This window comes from Montipora capricornis, chromosome 5 (genome assembly GCF_036669925.1).
Source record: "Montipora capricornis isolate CH-2021 chromosome 5, ASM3666992v2, whole genome shotgun sequence".
Taxonomy (NCBI): Eukaryota; Metazoa; Cnidaria; class Anthozoa; order Scleractinia; family Acroporidae; genus Montipora; species Montipora capricornis.
The window spans coordinates 17,700,859-17,721,605 of NC_090887.1; the positions used below are offsets into that span (position 1 = coordinate 17,700,859).

At 38.2% G+C, this 20,747-nt stretch overlaps 2 protein-coding genes and 1 long non-coding RNA gene across 6 annotated transcripts in view; 1 reads left to right on the forward strand and 2 right to left on the reverse strand.

The window, feature by feature from the left end:
• Positions 1 to 17,155, reverse strand: LOC138049735 (regulator of G-protein signaling 7-like). Its single transcript, XM_068896147.1, has 17 exons — positions 16,722 to 17,155; positions 12,923 to 13,027; positions 11,879 to 11,921; positions 11,278 to 11,384; positions 10,393 to 10,444; positions 10,004 to 10,068; positions 8,969 to 9,045; positions 8,505 to 8,586; positions 7,150 to 7,230; positions 6,393 to 6,464; positions 6,240 to 6,301; positions 5,625 to 5,738; positions 3,900 to 4,025; positions 3,490 to 3,564; positions 3,151 to 3,262; positions 2,801 to 2,901; positions 1 to 2,180 (listed from the first exon to the last, which is right to left on the reverse strand). Exons 1-17 carry the CDS (start codon positions 16,794 to 16,796, stop codon positions 2,126 to 2,128), a joined length of 1,404 nt encoding a protein of 467 aa, XP_068752248.1. The 5' UTR covers positions 16,797 to 17,155; the 3' UTR covers positions 1 to 2,125.
• LOC138049736 (uncharacterized) lies at positions 15,449 to 18,791 on the forward strand. The gene is made up of 2 exons (XR_011132432.1): positions 15,449 to 15,838; positions 17,690 to 18,791. It is a non-coding gene; the product is annotated as an uncharacterized lncRNA (long non-coding RNA).
• Positions 17,876 to 20,747, reverse strand: part of LOC138049730 (mitogen-activated protein kinase kinase kinase 3-like) — a 22,245-nt gene continuing 19,373 nt past the window's right edge. For all 4 annotated transcript variants that reach the window (XM_068896141.1, XM_068896140.1, XM_068896139.1 and 1 more), the window contains exon 22: positions 17,876 to 19,598. In XM_068896141.1, the coding sequence (XP_068752242.1) occupies positions 19,517 to 19,598 (82 nt within the window). In that variant the 3' untranslated portion in view covers positions 17,876 to 19,516. The remainder of the gene's footprint in view (positions 19,599 to 20,747) is intronic.

Genomic DNA, 20,747 nt, shown 5'->3' on the forward strand with positions numbered 1-20,747 from the left:
ACAAGAGTAGAAAAATCAATTTTATTAAATTCAATAAAGAATATTTTTCGAAATAAATCATTTTTAGACGGTTGAAATTAACTCCGTCACAATTAAATAAGTAATTTAATAACGTATATGCCAGATTATGACGTCATTTCTATTTAATAACTATTAAAACAGTTTGATATGTATCCATTTCACATTCAACACATCATGATTATTATATTAATTTTCTATTTCGAGCAGATTGTGATGACCCCCCGAAGAGGATCTCTTTAAAGAGTAACGCTAAACTCTTCAAATTTTATCACTGACAGCATGTCGCAAATTGATGCCTGAAGAAATAGTCTCCATATTGTCTTCCGATGAAACTTCGCATACAAAATATCTGGGAGTATCTGAAAGGTTTAACACATTGGGATTTGACATGCGCAGTGGGCAATGTCCAAGAAGAAAGATATTATGTACTGAGCTTTAAAGTGGTACTCTGACCAAAAAAAATTAATTCTCCTTTGCATTTCAAAACTATGTTAACTAAATACTGAGTGACCTTAGTTTCAAGCCTTTATTTAAAAGACACCATTTCATTTAAACTGGAATTTTCCTATTTAATAGTCCGCAATTACTAACTTTACGATATTGAGAGAGCTGGATCGAGGAGAAAATGATTTAAGACTCACCAGTTCTCAATAGTTTAAGAACGCAATGCGTGTGTACGCGACTGAATTAATATCTGGCACGGGAGATTCGGGCTTTCAGACTTTTAAACTCGTGTTTTGCATATATAATAAGCAGCATTTACACGCTAAAACTTAAAGTTAGTGAGTAAATGACGTCATTTTCCCCTAGATCCAGCCCTATGAGGTCCAGTCGGTCAGTTTTGAACGTGCCAGTGTGATGGCGGACCATGAAATATTCAAAATTTACGTGCAAAGTAAACGGTCTTTGGATAAAAATCAAAGTTCAAAAAATTTTGATAGGCAGGTGATGAGCAAATACACTTTCAAAATTTGAAGAAAAAAAGGAAGTGATTTTTGATCATAGTATAACTTTAAAAGTACGACCATGAAGGTTGTCCGGCAACACAATCGCGATCCGTTAGGATGCAAACACTAATGCAGTTGCACTTTTCTTCCGTTATGAAAATGACAGGCATTAAGCTTCAAAACGTACAAATACCTCATAAAAGGAGATCACTTGAAATTGCGGAATTGCATCCCTTTCCCATATTTTAAGGAAAAGAAATTGGTATAATATGATCTCTCACAAACTCACTCTTTTCCAGTTATAAGTCTACTTAAACACTTTTGATTATTAATGATATATTTCTCACTCATTTAAACCTTATTTTTCATCAACAAAAGTTAACCACAATTTAACGAGCTTGAAGTTGAGTGGTCATCCTTCTCACTTATCTTTAAGCACTAAGCACTGACTAAGGCCTCTATGAACCACTGGAATCCTGCAGGATTGCACACGAATGAAACTTGTAAGGACACACTCCCGAATGAAAAATTCGTACTCTGATGCCTAGCACAACGAATTGACTAGGATCAAGAATTTCAATCTCCTAGAAAACTGGAAATGAGTACTGACTACACGTATACGTTGAAACCCACCAGCAAACCTCCTCTTCTTTTTGCCACTGATGATTGATTTCAATGTTGTTTCATGTTAAATGAAAACTAAAAAATCTCACTGATCGTGCTGTGCTGAGACAAAACCCTTGCAGGAAACTTCTTTTTCCATTTCCCCGATAATAGCTAAGGACCCAGTTTTTTTTACTAAAAACTCACAGAATGTTTCGATGAAAAATTAAACGACAATTTAAATGACAAAAACCGCGCTGTACCTAATCACAAATCTTCACAACCATTTTCCATGAAGAACCTTAATTTCGTATTTACTAAGTTGACCTTTAATTTTGCTCCGAACCTGATAGCATCAGTCATAATTTTTCTGACCTCTGCACCGGATAAATCGCAGAAGCAGCAAGACCGTGACGTCACTGTTTTGTTTTGGTCCAAAAGGCCGGTGTTCTCTTTATAAATAGCAAGGCAGTATACACTTGGATTTCTACTAAAATGTGTAATCCACAAAGAAAACACTTGGCACCATTCTACCATATCCTACGAACGTGATGTCATGTCTTGCCAGCAATCCTCGCCAAATTATGTAATGGCTTTGAAGGCAGTGGACTGAATAACGGGTATCAAAAAAAAACAACAACACGTTAACTGGAAAATATATGCGCGCTTTGTCTTGTGCCCATTTTGGTTCATAGAAAAAGCGGGATACAAACATATTGGCTCTGCCAATCACTCTCCCTCGCAGTTCGGAGTGAAAAGCTAAGGGCGCGGCTAGACGGGATAGGGCCAGAAGAAATAACTAAGCGTCCCTGCATGGTAGCCGCTACACGGTTTAAACGTGTGGTCCCCGAGCACACAACCAAAGCCAGATGTCGTTGGCTTGGAATCGATTTTGATGAGAAAGAACACCCCCAGAAACCGGACAAAAACACCTGAATACGGTTGAGATCGACTGAAATTGAGCACACAAACGATCACAGAACTGGGAGGTGCCGGTGATGGTTGGGCACTACTCCGCCGTCACTCCTGTCTCTTGAGACTGGGTTCAAGCGAAAATAGCTGATTAGAAAAAGATTCATCCAAACGCCTTCCGTTCTCTCTGCTACCATTCGAGCGGGCCATATTCTCGCTTCCTACTGAAAAAAGCAACATTGATGATCACACCCAAACAAGTCTTGAAAGAAACAAAAGGGCCACTGCGATGCCGCACTGTTAACACCGGTACCAACCTTTTCTGCTTATTTGCAGGAGCATTGAGAAGCTCTTTGTACTGATCGCAGCGGATAAAACGACGATAGCTGTCCGACTTCATTAACTGAAAAATGTGGTCCTGAGATATACAAAAATTGATCAATCAGTAGAAAATCAATGGTTTGACAAGAAATCAGCAAGAACTGCCACGTCAACGAAAACCTTTTCATTTAATGCGGTCGAAGTCTTGCGTTAAAGCTGGTTTATTGGGTAGATCACCAACAAGATTTAACGACTTTCAACACAAAACGTTTAGGGCCTTTTAGGATACAGAATATGCAAGGCTCGATCGAGCCCCGTTTGTGCCTTTCAATGACGTACAGCTTACCTGTGCTGTGTCAAACATGTATCGTGACGGATGTTTTAGATTTAATTCAACCTCTTCTTTGGTCTTGCAGTCCACGTTAATGGGAGACGTTGCACTTTCAGACAAATATTCACTGAGGAAAAAAAGACACATGACTCTGAGGTCATCATCCTGTATCACATCAACAGCTTTATTTACCCTTGGTTGCTAAAGGTAGCTCCTATCACCGAGGCATGTTCCACAACGCGCTGCACAACACGTTTCACATTCGTTATGATAATCTTCTTCCACCAGTCCATATTTATAGCAAGTTTTAATAACTTAACGCTTTTTTGGAATTCATTCGAACTTTTAACTTACGTAAATATGTCGTTGGCTTTAACCGACACATTTCGGATTGGCGTTGATTTCAGTTGTTCGCAAGCCAACCAGAATCTAAAAAACAAAAAAAAAAATGGGTTTGAAGGTATGAATCATAACTTCAAAGAACAGATGAAATTAGAGCCATATTAGCTGGTTTTTTTTTGGCTTTTTTACATTCGGATGTTACAAATGGCCTACTTGTTGTTTATTATGCCCATAGCTTCTTTTGCATCTGTCAGTTAAGACGTCGTCCACGGCCGTTTCTTTTTAATGGCGTTTCAGCCTTCTCAGAAGATGTCTAATCGTTTCAGAAGGGTTTGGGTTAGGGTAACAAGAGTTGAACAATTTTGCTATGCCATGTGTGCTATGTAACCGAGCGGATGTATTTTACAATGAACATTTCTCACCCTAAATTTTCAGCACTAATTTCTTTCTCTAAAAATCTCGCAAAGTGTCTTCTTCCCAAAGGGTCAGCAAGAAGTTCCGAAAAAGAGAATCCCCATTGCTTGACGCGCCGTGGAGGTACGTAATGTCTACAATCAGAAAACGGAGCTCTTGTTGAACAAGACAATAGGCCTGACCACAGAAAAGCTTCATCTGTTCTCTTTACCAAGACACAGATGCAGGGAGGGATACATTTTTTCGGTACTTCGCATTATTGCCACCCCCACCCGGGGGGAGGGGGGGGGGGGTAACTCCCATATAAAATGACAGGGGTGCTCGTCGGACATGTTGAAAAGAACCCCTAAGAAGTACCAAGATCCTGTCTTGTGGGCGTGGCATGAAATTTTTCACCCTTAGGCAGGGTTCTCAATAAGTTTTGGAGTAGACGGCTTAAATATAAAAGTAGGCGGCGGGAGAAGCGCTTTATCATTGTTTATAGCAAGTTTATGACCGAAAAGTAGACGGCTGTAAATTTAAAGTAGCCGGTTTTTTAGCCGGCTGCCGGCACTTGATGAGAACCCTGCTTAGGAGGTACCAAATTATGGTTTTTAAATAGACAAAATTAAGAAATAGTTAATTGTCAAATATTTCCTGTCATAATTTTTCGGCTCAATACCCTAACAGGTACCGCTAAAGCTCCCGCTGTGGACCTTTTGTGGGTGAACACCCTAAGAGATACTAAAAAACCGCTTTTTTAACCCCCAAAAAGTACGACTAGCACCGCCTTCCTTCCCCCCCCCCCAACCCCTCCATCGGGGTTATGGCTCTATAGACGGTCTCACGCAGCCAACCGCTGTTGGCAAGAAGATAGAACTTGTCCCTATTACGTGAAGTCTGCTTTTCAACGTTGACAGTTGACGCCTGAATGGATGAAAGTTTAGGAGGTGCGTTTGTGTGATATTTTTTATTGCGCTCTTCAAAGTGGCCACAAGTTTGGGGTTGACAATAACAATTACTTTAACGAAAGACACAGGATCAATGAGCTGCAGTTTCATTGTAATAAACTAAATCAAAACTGGTTCTTATTTGCAAGAGCTCCAACGAAATTCAAAAAGTACGCAGTTAATCAAGTGACCAGTGACAGCTATTGAGCAGTCATATGTTGCACAATGGTCACTTGAGGCTTTCAACGAACTGGGTGTTAGTTTCCTGAGGTGAAGATTATTAATAAAAATTCTAACTTACCAAATGCCCGGGGGGGACTCCCATATGGAACAGACGGGGATGCTCATCGGAAATTTTGAATTTAACCCCTAAAGGAGACCATCTGGGCGTGGCTCAAGCTTTTTGTGACCCCTAAAGGAGACCAATCTGGGCACGGCTTAAGCAAATTTTGACCCCTAAAAACAAGTTAAAAAGAAAATTTGACTTCTGTTTCTCTTCGCGTAATTCTGTGTTTCTTCGCAGAACCCTAAACGAGACCTTGGCGGCTTAAAATATTGGCGCTTTCCCCAGAACACCCTAAGCGAGACCAAAATCCAAAATTTACACCCCTAAGCGAGATGATGAGCATCCCCGTCTGTTTCATATGGGAGTCCCCCCCGGGACCAAATGGTCATAAGTTTTAATTATATAAATGAAATCCTTTCTCGTGAACAATAAAATGTTGGATACCAAGCAGCATTTTCCAGCGGTAATATGGCAGCAAGCAGGTATAATGCACATTTAAACCTGGAAAAATAACTTACAAACTTTTATCTTGTTCCCAGAGCGTAATATCATCTGTTATCCAGGGATTTGAAGGCTCTGGTGACCAGACAAATGCATCATATTCCATGTACTGATCACATCTTTGAATAAGACTAAAAAGAAGAATCAGAAAAATAATTCTGTTTGTTTAAATGTAAGGATGCTTATGTTAGGAGGGTAACACGTGACAGCGAACTAGAGTCACTGATAACCTTGTGGCCCTTGGTGAGCACCTTTTAACCCTTTTCACACGTCAATGCTCCGTCTTACAGGTATTCAAAGCTACAGCTACACGGATCAGAGGAAAGCTGAAACAGACGTGAATCAAATGAGATGGGGATTGAACCGGCAACCTACAGCACAGAAGGCTGACCACTAACCAACTGAGCTATATTGCCTGTCTCTCTGTGTCTTCTTCTACAGTTTCTACCTCCTTGCCTTGGAGTGACAAACGTGGAGTATCATCATCATCACTTGTTCTTAAAGCTCCTGGAACCAGTTAAAGTCATGGGTACCGTATGGCTGTCCAATTTAATTTTCATGATACTTTTCCATTGTTATTTCTTTTAAAAGGAATTCCTTCATCTTAACAGAGTATAATAATTGTTGCCCACCTTTCAGAGGCCTGTGAAGTCTTCATTCGTCTTCTATGAAGTTGTTCCCTCAATGTCTTTACCTAAAATACACATAAGTAAATAACTAACTAACTAAATAAATAGATATGTGCACATCGTATAAATCAAACCACATTATACGTTTTTTCTTACCTCCCTCTTGACGCCATCCAAAGCAGACAAAGATGACAAAGATGGTGAAGAATCGTCATTCAAAAAATTGACCTTAAAAGAGAAGTTCAAAAGCTTGAAAACAACAACAGCAACAACTCAGTGTGGGAAGATTTGGTATCACATGGCTCCAAAATAAAACAAAAAAACATTTTTATGAGTATAGGGACAGGAAACTGCGTCATCAGTTACTTTGTACATTTATTGGTGTATTGAATGTACAGTATTTGATGTGATTGTAAACGTATGACATACACCACCAAGGAAAACGAAAAACGAGGAGAGGAGATCAGTATATTATCACATTACAAACCACAGATACTGATTTTTTTCTCAGTTTCAGTTGATCATTTATTTGTACCATGTCTTTCAATTTTGATGTACTTCATCCAAATTACATTATCCCTTTCTGTTTAATCAACCACACCTCCCACGTCCGTGATCTGGGGATAGACCTGTTGATTTGCAGGCTGAGTTGAGGTTGATCTCAATTGGACAGAAAGGATTTTCTGCTGGGTACTCTGGTTTTCCTTACTGTTTGTATGTAATTAATACATATGGAAATGGACTCCCAGATTCTGATGCATTACTCCTGGTCACAATGTTGTGCACCAAGGACAAACATGGACATAAACAGCAAGCAGTCTGACCTGATCTTGTCAAGCAACACCCTTTGTCATTCAGTCATAATACAAAGAGGAAGGGTCATCATTAATATTAATACCACTCTAAAACGCACCTTTCTCTTTTGACGAGGGGATGTATCACCAGCTTTGCAGGCTTTCTTAATGTCTATTTCTGTAACAGACACACAACCTGGCTACAAAAACACAAAAGTATAAAACAGGAATCAAAGAAAAATACTAGGGACCAAAAAGCTGTAATTCCAAGTTTTGCCAAAACGAAAAGATGACGAAAAAACGCTTGTTTAATGGGCTCAAGTATATGGTTATTTTTCATGCAAAAGCCATAAATGATTTTCAAAGGGAGTTTTCTCTCTGATATCAATGCCATAATACTGATATTTGCAGCGATTATAATGAACTTCAGTGAAATGAGGTAGAGACAAAAGCAGCCTGGCAGCTCGCTTGGCCAAATGCAGTAAGCATGACTCAAATTAAAAGTTTGTCATTGTTTACTGATTCAAGAATCTAGACATACTGTATAATGGTAATACATATTTTGCTACTATCAACCTCTGTTTCTCAGGCCATACTGTAAGTTACATCCCCCCATTTTTCAATTTTAACTAGGGCTCTTGATCATGCTCTTAACTTGATGCAGAAAAGCATACTGGTGTAGCACTTACACTCAGTTAGTAAGGAGTACTTATTATAACAATTGGCAAAATGCATCTTCTCACAAATTTCAGTCGTTAACAGTACCCACAAAAATGAATGCAACCATTTCTTGGTCATTTTGGTCACAATGACCAAAATAAAGTAAAAGTAAAAAGTAAAGTGGTGCATTTATATAGCGCCCTTATCACACGTCTCAAAGGCGCTTTACAATGATCAATTTACCCCCAGCGGACTGGAAGCATATACAGGCGCAAATTGCAGCCGATTCTAAGCAGTCCATGTATGCTGGTATTCATTTTACCGACCTCGGAAGGATGGAAAGCTGAGTGAACTTTAGCGGGAAAGAAGGTCGCCAAATATTCCAGTCTCGGCAGAACCAGGAATGGAACCCGGGACCTTAGGGTTGGAAGGCAGAGATCTTACCACTGCGCCAACCCCTCCGCTAGGTAAAATGACCAAGAAATGGTTGCATTCATTTTTGTGTGTACTGTTAACGACTGAAATTTGTGTGGCTGGCCAAAAAAACTTAAGAAAATGTTCCACCACCAATCAATCAGTTTTGGTTAAGCAGTCAGTGGTTATAATAAGAATGTTGCTTTTGGCCAAGTGTGATACCAGAACAAAAGCTCGATTTTCCAAGCTTGCCATGTATGCAGATAAATTATGCATGTCAAGACATGATGCAGCATAGTTAGAAGCTGTTGTAGATGTCCCATGCCTGTTGCACGGTCCAGGTTAGTTTTCTTGCCAGTAAATAAAATACAATGCAGACCGTTACATAGATATTTCTTACTGGCGGTCTGTGAACATTCCAGAATGCTCTTTCTTGGCTGTCTAGAATTTGTCTCTCCATCTTATCTCTCTTCTTATCAACTCTATAAGACAAAGAAAATATACAAAATAATAGAAAAAGAAAAACAAGCACATTGAACATACATTTTAATCAGTCAGCTTTTTCACCCAAAAGTGCTAATTCCAGCACAGAGTTACTTGGGGTCATTTTTAAGTAAACCACTCACAACCCTACCATTTTAAGAAACAGTGCGCCTTAACTTTTTCACCTGGCCATCAAAAGTCTTTTCAAATGAGAAAAGGATTTGGAAAACCCTTTTCAGGCCAAAAAATGTCTTTTCTTGGCCCTCCTTGTTCCCTCTCTGAAGACATGTCAATCTCCATTGTCAGTCCAACAAAAACAATGTTGAAAGGAAACTATTGCAAGTCTTTGATTCTTTGGTTATGACAATATGTGGCACTCACTTTGCCTGTGCTTCAGCTTGCATGAAAATAAACTCCCATTTCCGTGACAGTGTTCTTTGTAACTTGGCGAGATTTTCCTGCAGAAAAAAATGGTCACCCTTGTACAATCACCACTTCAAAGAACAAACAGGTAAAACAATAATGAAAGGTGAGAATAAAGACTAAAATATAAAACATCCATGCAAAATCTCAAATACCATAATAAATAATACAAAATTGTTGTATGAGAAGTAAAAATCTAACCTAGCATATAATATATGTACATTGATATGCATTTCTATGTTAATCGTAGTAAAGGAACATGTAGAAGCAATATAACTAGAAGCTCCAGGTACATGTAAGGCCTTCACTGTGTCCAAACTGCATGCAGCTGATTTTTCCCATAAGATCCAACAAACAGTAGCCAGAAACAGTATAGCTGTTCTTTACCCTTTGTTTGACAGAATTCTGATTTGAAGGTAACCCTCTCAGACAAAAGATCAATGTGAATGAGGGAACTTAAATTCTGTTGTTTATCTACATCGATATCTTGGACAGGGGTTTCCTTGTTTTCTTTGTTTGCTCTCAGACTGCCATCATTATCTTACAACTGTGATTCATATTTGATTCATAATAACACAGAGTCCCATTTGTCATCACACACAATAGTTAAATAAATGCATAAAATGACAAATGCAATATAGTCACAGAATTCTCCGTGGTTTAGGAGTCATCACAACTGTCTATAAAAAAGTTGATTATGCACTACTAGACATAGTAGTGGCATACCATAAAGACCAAAAAGAATCAAGAAAAAGGTTTAACTAAATTAACATAATTGAAGACACACTGTAAATTACAGATGGCAAATGAAATATCATTCATGTCCACGAATATTGTAACAGCTGGGCTGAAGGTAAAAAAAAAGAGTATGAACTGGGTAATATTTTTCCCTTCCTCCAAAGTAACAATGACACATATGAAGATACCAGTGCCAATTAGGTACCCTATCTGCATTTGGCAAACAACTTCATTAAAATAAGCAACAGAACTTACTGCTTCATAGTCATCTAATTCCAGTCTTGATTTATTTTGCATAGTTCTCTTACACAAATAAACAGCTGAAATGTGAAGAAAGGCATGGCAGCCATTTAAAGTGCCAGGAAAATATTTTTGGATGGAAGAGAACCATAATGGAGGAGGGGGGGGGGGGGGGGGGGAAGGAGGAGATACCCTTTCATAGGTCTGTTATGTATGCAGAGTATCAATGACAATTAAAAAGACAGGACAGACTTGATTTACAGAGATCCTGTGTTAGCTGGAGCTGATTTGGAGTTTAAACTCCAAATGAAATGAAAACATCTCTTCTTGTAGAATTCTCAATTTTGGGTGAGCCAGAATTGTTGGAAGGATATCAATGTTGTTTTGTATCTTAACAGTCTCACCATAGTCAACATTCTCTGGTTCCCAATTGTTTGATAGCCAAAAGAATGGTGTCTGAAAAAAAAAAACAAGTTATCACAGTGCAAATTATGAGTGTTATTTCTCCATTTGTAGGATTTTGAAAGAAGTGTTTGAAGAGAACCTACGTGACACAGTGATTCACAGACACATTACAAGTAAACTAGGTTACCTAAATAATAGAATGCTGCTGACAGGAAGGGAGAAGTTCATTTACGCTTGTGGTAATTTCATTGCAAAGTGAACTTTGATTACCGGCCACCATATTGGTGTCTCCATCCAAAACTCTTTAAAGTTGCGTGAAACGCTTCAACAAATAAGATTAATTATTTTGTTTCCTACAACATTCCAAATTCTTGACCTTTTTCATTGAACGATTTCGAATTTATATTTTTGATACATGACAGTGTAAACTATCTACAGCTGTATAGTAGTAAAATGGAAGATCATAATGCGCATCTTAATTCTTTTCGTGCATAACCACACTTCCTTATGCCTTTGACCACAATCCTCGTATTTCGAAGAAAAATGTGTTCTTCTCCCGATTAGACTGTTTATTTGCTTCAGACTCAAACACTGTGGTAGCAATAACTTGACACAAACCACAGGCAGAGTGAGACTTGACACAAATGACCTCTGGAGTAACCTCACCTGACCCTAACCCATTTAAAAATGATTTACTCTGCTAATACTCCACCATGCAAACATTTGATGGTTGTTTTACAAGCACATAACAGGAAATGCCAAAAGCAATAATTTCTTCAAGAAAGTGCACCACAGATTGGAGATGGTTTAATTTAAATTCAAAGTAATTTCATGCTTATTTACTATTTTAGTTGATGTACAGTGTATATGAGCACACAACACACCTGAAATCTATAATATGAAGCATCATCTTTGACCATTAGATGGTGATCAGTAATGGAAAATATATATCCATACGCAGCAAGAAGAGAAGCTAAATGAACTGCTGCACCTTCAGACAAACAAAAGAGGAAAGGAATATACACTTTCTCAGCATAGGAAGAGTAGCGGATTCACTACAACCACATTTTTTAAGTAACTGATATGATCAATAATTTTATAACATGTAACAATCATCATTAAATTCTCAACCTCGGATAATGCAATTCTAGCTTTTCATTGGTTCACTGGATCGTGGTTATCAGCCATTATACTTGCATTTGACCTTATATGGAAATGAATGCAGTAAATGTTGCTCAGCAGAAAATCCTTGGTGCCCGGAAATCACATCACTTTCAGATTGTTTCTTAAAACAGCTGAGAATTAAATAAAACGATTATTCCATTTGCCCTTGTTGGATAAGAGATTGGTAATAGCCAACTCGGCGCTTCATGCCTCGTTGGCTATTTACCATCTCGTATCCAATGCAGGCTCATGGAATAATTGTTAAATATACCTATTAAAAGTATACATTTGTCTAGAAAAGCTTAGGAATACCTTAATTACCTCTGTCCTCTATTGAACTATTAGACATAACCCAGTCCAAAAGGTCACTGCATAAAAAAAAAAAACCCTATCTGACAATGCTTATTGTTTCATTAAAAAAAAAATGATGATGATAATAATCACTTCATGCCTTCAAAAGCTGAGAAATAAACTCTCTGCTAATTGAGAATGAAGACTGGGGGCAGGACAATCTGTGAGCCAGCGAGTCATGCAAGCCCTTTTGAATTTCGCATTTAAGTCTAAGCACCCATTTCAAATAGTGCTGATAAACAGTTTTTAAGTCTAAGCACCCATTTAAAATGGTTAACTTTCAATAACTGTGTGACTCCCATGTTGACTTGCATGGCTCGTCATGTTGGCTTGAATGACTGGCAGCCATGGCTTGCATGACTTACATGGCTCGCTGGCTCAAACATTGTCCTCACTCAAAAGACTGTAAATTACATCAACTGAAATCAAATCAAAGTAGAATACTGGTTTTTAATGAGTGGGGTAAACTAAGATCCCAGAGGAGAACCCCCTGAGAACCAACAAACTCAAAACACATGTGATGCCCAAGAACATATTGGTGGAAGGCACTGCACCCTGATAACTTCAATTTGTTTTAAATGTGTACAAACATTACATGTGTTGATCACTATACTCCACTGACTCTGAGGAATGAAACTTAATAGACTTTACTCTAACACCAGATGATTTTACTCGTCAGTAGGGGTGGTCTAGTAATCATATTCATCTGGAATACAGACGAAAAAAAAAATTTGTTTGCACCTATCATCTTCTTGATGACATCCTCTGGATACCGCTTACCACAGATCTTGGCAAGACTTAGCAGTCACTTAAAAATTTACCCACAAGGACTAAGTGCTTACTTACACATACAACTCTTCCTTTAGTTCTCAGAAGAATCACACTTCCAGATAAAATTTAAGTGCACTTTATTGTCGTTATCATGATTGCAGAATGTAACTGGAGTTAGTGCCTCTACTACAGGAACCCAATGTAAGATTTTAAAGACCTCTTAAATAGCACTTGAAACATTATTTGTTCACCTGTAAAAACACTTGGAATCTTTGACATGAAACTCTTCACTGTTCGGATGGTTACTCCTGACTTTTCATCTTGCATGAGATGGATGAGTTTCTCCATCTATCAAAATGTTACACAATATTACCACCATGATACTAACAAAAACTTTCTGCAATTTGATTGGCTAAGAGCTGAGGTATTTCAGCCATATTTGAAAAAACTCCATGTGAATTTTACACTTTACTCAGGTTGAAGTATAAACAAATAACGAAATGATTTGTAATAGTAATAGGACTGAGTGGAGTACAATTCAGGGAGTACTCGTGCAAGTGATTTCAAAATGGGCCAAGCATTAAGCGCAAGGTCAATTTGAAATTACAAGCATGATTACCCCTGAATTGTACGACACAAAGTCCTATTACTAATTAATCGTAACTACAACAAAATGAGAGAAAATCAGAACGCAATTCGAGGATAAAAAGTCTATGAATACCTTTTTGTGCGAGAAAGTTAAAATTTATATTCATTCTGTTTTGCAACAGTAGGAAAACAGCAAGAAAGACCCCACCCAAGCGCATGTGATTAACGCGTGAATGGCATAGGCGTCCAATTACAGGGATCCAATTTGGAGTTGTTGGATACCTGGAATTGGACACCCACATGATTGTGCGGCAATTACGCAAGAACAAAGCATGCACAGAACCAATCAGATGCAAGAATTTTGTAATAGTTACATTAGTATCTGAAGCCACTTGTAATATTCCAAAATATTCACCTAACAGACCATGAAATTACACATGCAGTGGTACTTTTGACAAATATCACAAGAAATATGGTTATTACCTAAACCAACAAGTCTATCATACTCTTACTCTGTTGGCAATGTTTATACGTATATGTAATCGCATGGAACTGTTTTCTTGTGTATAAATTATTGTTGACCTTCACTGTAATTCAGCCAGTGGCTGCGAAAGTGATTAATAAACAAACAAATCAAATCAAATCAACATGTATTTTCAAAGTTCTCACAATATTGCCTGAGTCGCAAAGTGACAAGGGGAATTTTTTCTAAAAAATACAAGTGAAATTAATCCTTAATTGCACAAGGGCACATTGGGATTTCATGTTTATCCACATAAAGGGCAAAATTACTGAAAGATGCTTGTTCAATGCCACAACAAATGATAATCAAGTTAACACGCTTTCATTCGGTTAAAGTTCAATTCAATAAATCTTTGCTGTCAACAGAAATATGCTTAAAATGTATTTTAGATGTGGACAAAAAGCAGTTTAATCAGAGTCAGAATCTGGAAGAAGCTAATAAGCAACTGTTAACCAATGAGGATCAAGTAATCATGCAATCTTAATTACCAAAAGTGCCTTCGTGATTAAGAAAAAAATGCCCTCCATCTCAGCCAATGACACGCATAAACTGAAGTGTATAACTTTTGTAATTGTGAAATCACTTGAGATTACAATGTCATGCTATCAAGAGAGGTATAACACTCACTGGGATAACTGGAAGAGGGTCCTTATTATGTTTTACAATAATTTTTGCTAATGATCACCGCCTCCACCATAACACTATCCTTATTTTAATCTTCAGCTCATCTGGCTACCTATTTTGAGTGGACTGAAGATGAACTTCAGACTAATTGGAGGCAGGAGCCCATGAACATTCAGCAAAGGATAGCAGACAAATGCCACAATTTGAATAAAAACAAAAAATAATATAATAAATAGTAGATTTTTTTTATACTTGGTTTTAAAGTTTTCCCTATGACATCATTTCATTGCAGTGTAACATGTTGTATGTATATAAAGTGAAAAAGTAGCTATTGTAATCCAACCCAATAAACAGTGATCTGTACTGTCAATTGAGTAGAATGAGCCATTCTTTATGGATATTTTATTATCCCACCTGGGATTTGGACTAGGGATCCTTTCTCAAAAAGCATAGTGGGATCTCACCTGGGATCCCAGCAATTATTTTACATGGGTCAGCATTCAGTAATTTTGCCCCGTATGTGATAAGTTTAAAAATCAATGGCATAGAGTGATTATTTTTAACATCAGAAGTTACTATAAATTAGAAAATCACTATGGAGCAGCATAGACCAGTGCAGAATTTGTCCCTTAGACCCACAAATGAAATCAACACTTAGTCTACCTATTTTTTTTACCTTTCATTTTGATAATTTCGCTCTTAAAAGGAGACCTTGATCATGCTTCAAACATCTCTTTGCATATTGTATTTTTGTTCTTATCTAATTTTGCTACTTCTGATGAGCAACCTGGTCATCTAGGCTTTCAACATATACAGTTCAGGAAGCTGTTAAAGACCTGAATACTCCTCTCACAAAATTACCCAATACTTCCTTAATATCTTGACCTTCAAGATGCTCAAGCCTGTACACAATCTATCAGGTTTTAGTAACTGACCAAAAAATAATTGAGTTGAGAAGCTTCCAGCAAACAGAATGACGAAATCCCCACCCATCCACTTTTGAAACATCCTCAAGTTTAACCACTGCTTAAGATTTAGACATCATTTTTTGAGGAAATCCTCAAGGTCATAATTTGATTTCTGATAACAGTCCAGCCAAAGCTTTTCAAAATAATGTAATAAACTGGTGTTCAGGCACGAGCGGTGTGTGTGGTGTCTGAATGAATATTCATGATTTTACAAGTCACACCAAAATAAACACCTGAAATTACAATTAACGAGTTAACCTTTCAATTATAAAGGGTACACAGTTGCAACAAATCATCCCAGGATTATGAAGTCGCATAAATCGATTTAGAACTAAACCTTAATTCTCATAAACGATGAAACAGATTTCGAAACGTCTATCCAAGATCGGCTCTGCAAAAAACGTTAACAGAGACCAACATAAATTACATTTCCGCACCATCACAGTCAGTTCGCTGGTAAGCAAAATACTGTTTGTTTTTAAGTTGAGGGTTTTTATTTTCTCCCGAGAACTATGATTACCGACAAAGTTGTCACCACCATGTTCGTTTATTATTTAATTCCACCGCTAAAGAAAACTATCGATCGATATAGCGTAACAGCAGCCTAGCCCATTTGCTTATTCTTAAATAAGCGATAAACAATAACACCTCAACCCCCTCACACGATTCCAAAGAGAACTTCTAGTGGGTAAGAAATCGTCATTCGTAGAAATATTGCGGCAAAACATATAGCATGTTCGTGTCAAGGCATACAAAGACAGACAGGTATTGCTCAATCCAGTCACTCAGGCGAGCAATCACGCAATGCTCATCATGCAAAAAGTGTGAATGATTTTTTTTTTCAGTCGAGTGGAAAGTGGACAAAAAAATGATATTACGCGACCAAAAACGAAGGCAAACCCTTTCTCCGTTAATCTTTGCATAAATCGAAAATTCATTTACCTTCAGCTAACTTAGAAACCGAAATATTCCTGAATGAAAATGAACTTGTCTGTTCTAGCTTAATCTATTCACTGCGTGCACGAAGTTTTACACACAAGGAGTTTTTAACAAGAGGGGTCACTATGAATATGAATTTCCAATAACAAAGCTATCGGTAAATTGATATCCTTCCGTAACAAAAGAATGATTCTCAATTCTGCTGCATGCACTCAGGCTTATTCGAATGGATTATTCGAAACTCAAAAATGAATCGTTGTTTTCCTGGTCGATGACAAAAAATAACCAAAAATATCACCAAATGAGAAATAACTGACTGATGAATTATTTAGAGCACCAAGTTAAATTCCCAAATCTTCGTCTCGATTGCTACAGAGAAATAATACGCTTAACCATTCACCTTTTTGCATACTGCAGCATGAGGTGGCTGTTCGTCGTTCGCCGCACCATCGTAAGTCTGGTGTTCCATCATCATGAAGAAATTTTAACCAAACCATTTATTCTGATAAACCAACATGGAACTTACGAGAGGCACAGTACATGATTGTGTTGCGTTCCGCTATCTTGTAAACGAAGACTAGTAAAAATGTCTAGAGGAAAAGCGTCTTTGTATTGTCAAGAATTCCCTCGCTCCGATGCGGGTCGGTTTTGACCAATGGCCACATCCGTAGGCAAAGAGCTCTGCGTCAAAACAAACAATCCACGAATTGAACAGGTCGCATTCGAAATACTTTAAAACTTGGCTTATCTATTGGATAGAAATATACTAGATCGTTCTCGCAAACTGAAAATCACCTTTTCACCTCGAAAGATTTGTTTACCGATGACCTCGAACAGCTATCTGGGAAAATTACGCAAGAATTTTCGTTCGCAGGCGACCCGTCCCAGATTAGATGCCCCTGGGGTTCATGAGAGCGACCTTCTTTGTTTATTTTACTCATTTACTTATTTATTCAGCTTCGCCTAGTTATACACAAGAAAAATTGATCAGATGAGCTCAGTTGATACAAAACGTGACGAGGCACGAAAAACAAATGCAACGCTTCACAAATATTGCACAGGATAGCTGTGATTCGATTAAATGTTTCGCATTTTTGTTTCATTGTATATTTGCTCTCAGTGGAAAACGGAAGCATTTTAAAGAAAAATGTGTTTCCTCCTTGCGAGCAAAATTAGAGGCTCATCGCAGTTCATCGATTTTTAAATTATTTGACAGACCATGGCGGCCAAGAAACTAAAAATTTAATTTCCAAGCTTGACAGAAATCACGGGGGAGGGGTGGCTCAGTCAAAATTTTTTTCCTTTTTTAGATAATCATCATGAAGCCTTCGGAACATAAGCATCCTCTTTTTTTTGTTATTTATTCAGGGAACCGATTCCCATCCTAGGAGCAGAAGACTTTTAACCGGCAAAAAGTTTCAGGCAGTCGAACAGCACAGGCTTTTAGAATGATTGTGTCCCTTAATAACTTAGCCTCATTCACAGCCCTTTCTAGGGAGGAACGAGCCTAAAAACGGCTGCGAAGGAGGCTATTAAAAACTGTACTTGATAATATTCTGTTTCAGTGAACTTTAATTCTTTACAATATTACCAGATGTTATCTACACCATTATTGTACAATATACATTGTTTGCGTCATAGCCTGCGACTAATTCAAGCGAGTTATTGTATAAAAACTGTACGTAAGAAAAAAAAAATAAAACAAATTAATACGGTTCTGCTTGATTATCGCAAATATATATACATATATGTACACCAATTCTCATATACTTTTCATTTACAAGTGTTTTTAGGGATATTTTTGCAGAATCGAATACCAAATTGTCAGTTTCAGCTCCAACAGTTCCAGTAACCAATTTAAAGAAGGGAGCGACCATGTCGTTCTCTTTGGTGCAGAAAGGAATTTTTTTACCCAATTACAGAAGACCTCTAATCATGAACCCTGGAGATCACCACGTCATCAACGAAATAAAGACTTGGACACTTAACCATGATATCCAACTAATGTTACTTTCAAAACAACAATGTTCCGCCAAAATATTTACTATGCTCTTCGGCAAGACTTCATCTAAAGTGGCAGAAGAGAGTTTGTCAAAGATGCACAAATATTCCTTTTGAGCGGTTCCTGGTTAAACGTGAACAATTTAAGTTATACGAGTTAAGATCATTTCTTTCTGTTGTTTGAAGACGAAAAGCCAGCTTGAGTACGATTACTGAAATTTGCACGATACTCTTTGCGAATTCCGATAACGACATTGTGAAAGGAAATAATAATTAAGGAGTGCGAGTTGTATTCGTACTCTCTGAAAAATAAAAATGAGGAAACTATTTATTGCTCACCACCTTTGTGATGTCAATAGGCCTTTTGCAACTAACGATCACATGGTACAAAATCCGCCATGTTGGAGGGCAAGCTCATTATTATTCCTGGGACATTAACACAAAGGCAAGTCAAGCTTGACTGGTTCAGGTCTCTTTGTTTTAATGTCCCAGTGGGGGAATAATAATGAGCTTGCCCTCCAGCATGGCGGATTTTGTACCATGTGATCGTTAGTTGCAGAAGGCCTATTGCGACCTTACGTTTGACTTAGACTGCTACAATGATTACTTCGGTTTGAGCATGCGCATCAGGTTAGGAGGTCAAAAGTATTCTAGTGCGCATGCACAGTACTTAAATCTTCCAATCGTCGATAATGTATCACATTCATTACTTTCCTCTGATAATACCAAAAGGGATTTATCAACTCTTCTGTAAGGGCCCACAGTGTCTTGCAATCTAGTAAAGTTGTAATTTCCATCGAGTTTTTCTTTTGCCTCAATTATAGCCCTTCCGTAGATCTCAGGGCGAATATTCCGAGTCCCCGAAATGCCTCATTTCGTAATCACATTTGCCGAGCTCAAAACGCGCATTGCTTGCAACAATGACTGTACTTTGTTAAACAAAATGGCTGGACAGCTCTCTCGCCAAAAAGTTGGTTGGCAGGAAATCGGAATTTCGTTGGGGTTCCGTTTTAGCAATTGGCGTTGTCCATAGTGCCAATCCATTTTTCGTGTTCCTATGCCTGACTAAGAACAACACAGCCGGTCATCTGGTCTTCTGGAATCCAGTTAACACAGCCGGTCATTTGGTCTTCTGGAATCCAGTTAACACGGCCAAAACCTGCCCATTGAAATTCGCCATTATCAGGTTTTTCGTCATAAAGACGTGGTTACTGCTGAGTTCACAACAAAGTTAAAGTTAAGCAGGTCATCTGCCGAGGGGCGTTGTCTTGAATTCCTTTAAAACAAGAAGAGAAATGTAAAAACAAAAATGTAAATGCTCTGTTCACAGTGAAAGTACACTTAGCTACCATAGTTTCTAAAGTTTCTTCGTTCTGACGAAGGGCTAACGCTCGAAACGTCAGCTTTTAAAATCTCTGTACGGTGGTCAATTTACATTATCAACTCCGTTGATAAAAGTTTACAGGCACCCTACTATTAAGAGCCCAACCATTTTAAGTTGCAATAGTTTTTAAAAATCTGAAAGAAACAATTCAAACTTAACAGAAATATGATTAAGAACCCCAACTGGCAGGAGGCAACCAGTTGGCAATTTACAAAGCGTGGTAGAGTTGAATCCGGGACAACAGGAAACAAATCCAAACCGGAAACAAATCCAAACCAGAGGTTAGAACGGGATTTGAAACCGGGTCAACCGCATGCAAACCCAATGCCCTAACCACTGAACCACGCCGCCTTCTATCAAAGATAGCTTTTCCAATGCAGTCCACTGAAATGGAATTTCATTACCTGTCACTTTCTAAGACATCTAATCAACTGTGCGAGCAGAAATTCGACTCGTTCAAAGGCTAACAAGCAAGCTCTACCTCAACTCCACTGTCACAGCATAAACTCTTATCACCACGCCTGTGATATCCTAGGAAGATCTCACACACAGGATACCTTAAGCAATATCTGCCCCACCTGTTGCTCTCTGACAATCCTGAGGGGTCAATAGATAGCACGATTCTCATAGGTCAGTTATCTATCTAACGTCTCTAGTACAGTCCCTTTAACATTTGCCTTTCCTGGCTTCACATCTAAAAGAATTCCGTCTCCTTCTAGGACTTGTAGTGCCTGAGCTACTTATTCTATTGCTTCTTGACAATACAACCTTCCCTTGTAGGACTATTCCGCACTGCCCGTTTCTCGCTGTTGCCTCGTTGATGACCGAACCCCTAACCTCTACATCTCCTGTCTAGTCAGCTATTAGTTGGATCACTTTTTAAGTGCTATTTCTTCTTTCGTTTTCTAGATTCAGCACCGCGGCAAACGGCAGGCTGCAATTGCTGCTTGTCGCAAAAAAACAAAAAGCAATAAATGAACTGAAATCAAATAGGTTTCATAAGCGATAAAGAAAATAATATATTGGAACTGAGGATGAGAC

Excerpts from the sequence above, each read along its gene's own strand:
- LOC138049735 (XM_068896147.1), bottom strand. The coding sequence starts at position 16,796 with ATGATGATGGAACACCAGACTTACGATGGTGCGGCGAACGACGAACAG. Across the intron at positions 7,231-8,504 it reads GGAATGTTCACAGACCGCCA|CCAGGTTGTGTGTCTGTTAC; the intron begins GTAAGAAATATC and ends GTGTTTTTGTAG. Across the intron at positions 6,465-7,149 it reads CCCCTCGTCAAAAGAGAAAG|GTCAATTTTTTGAATGACGA; the intron begins GTGCGTTTTAGA and ends TTCTCTTTTAAG.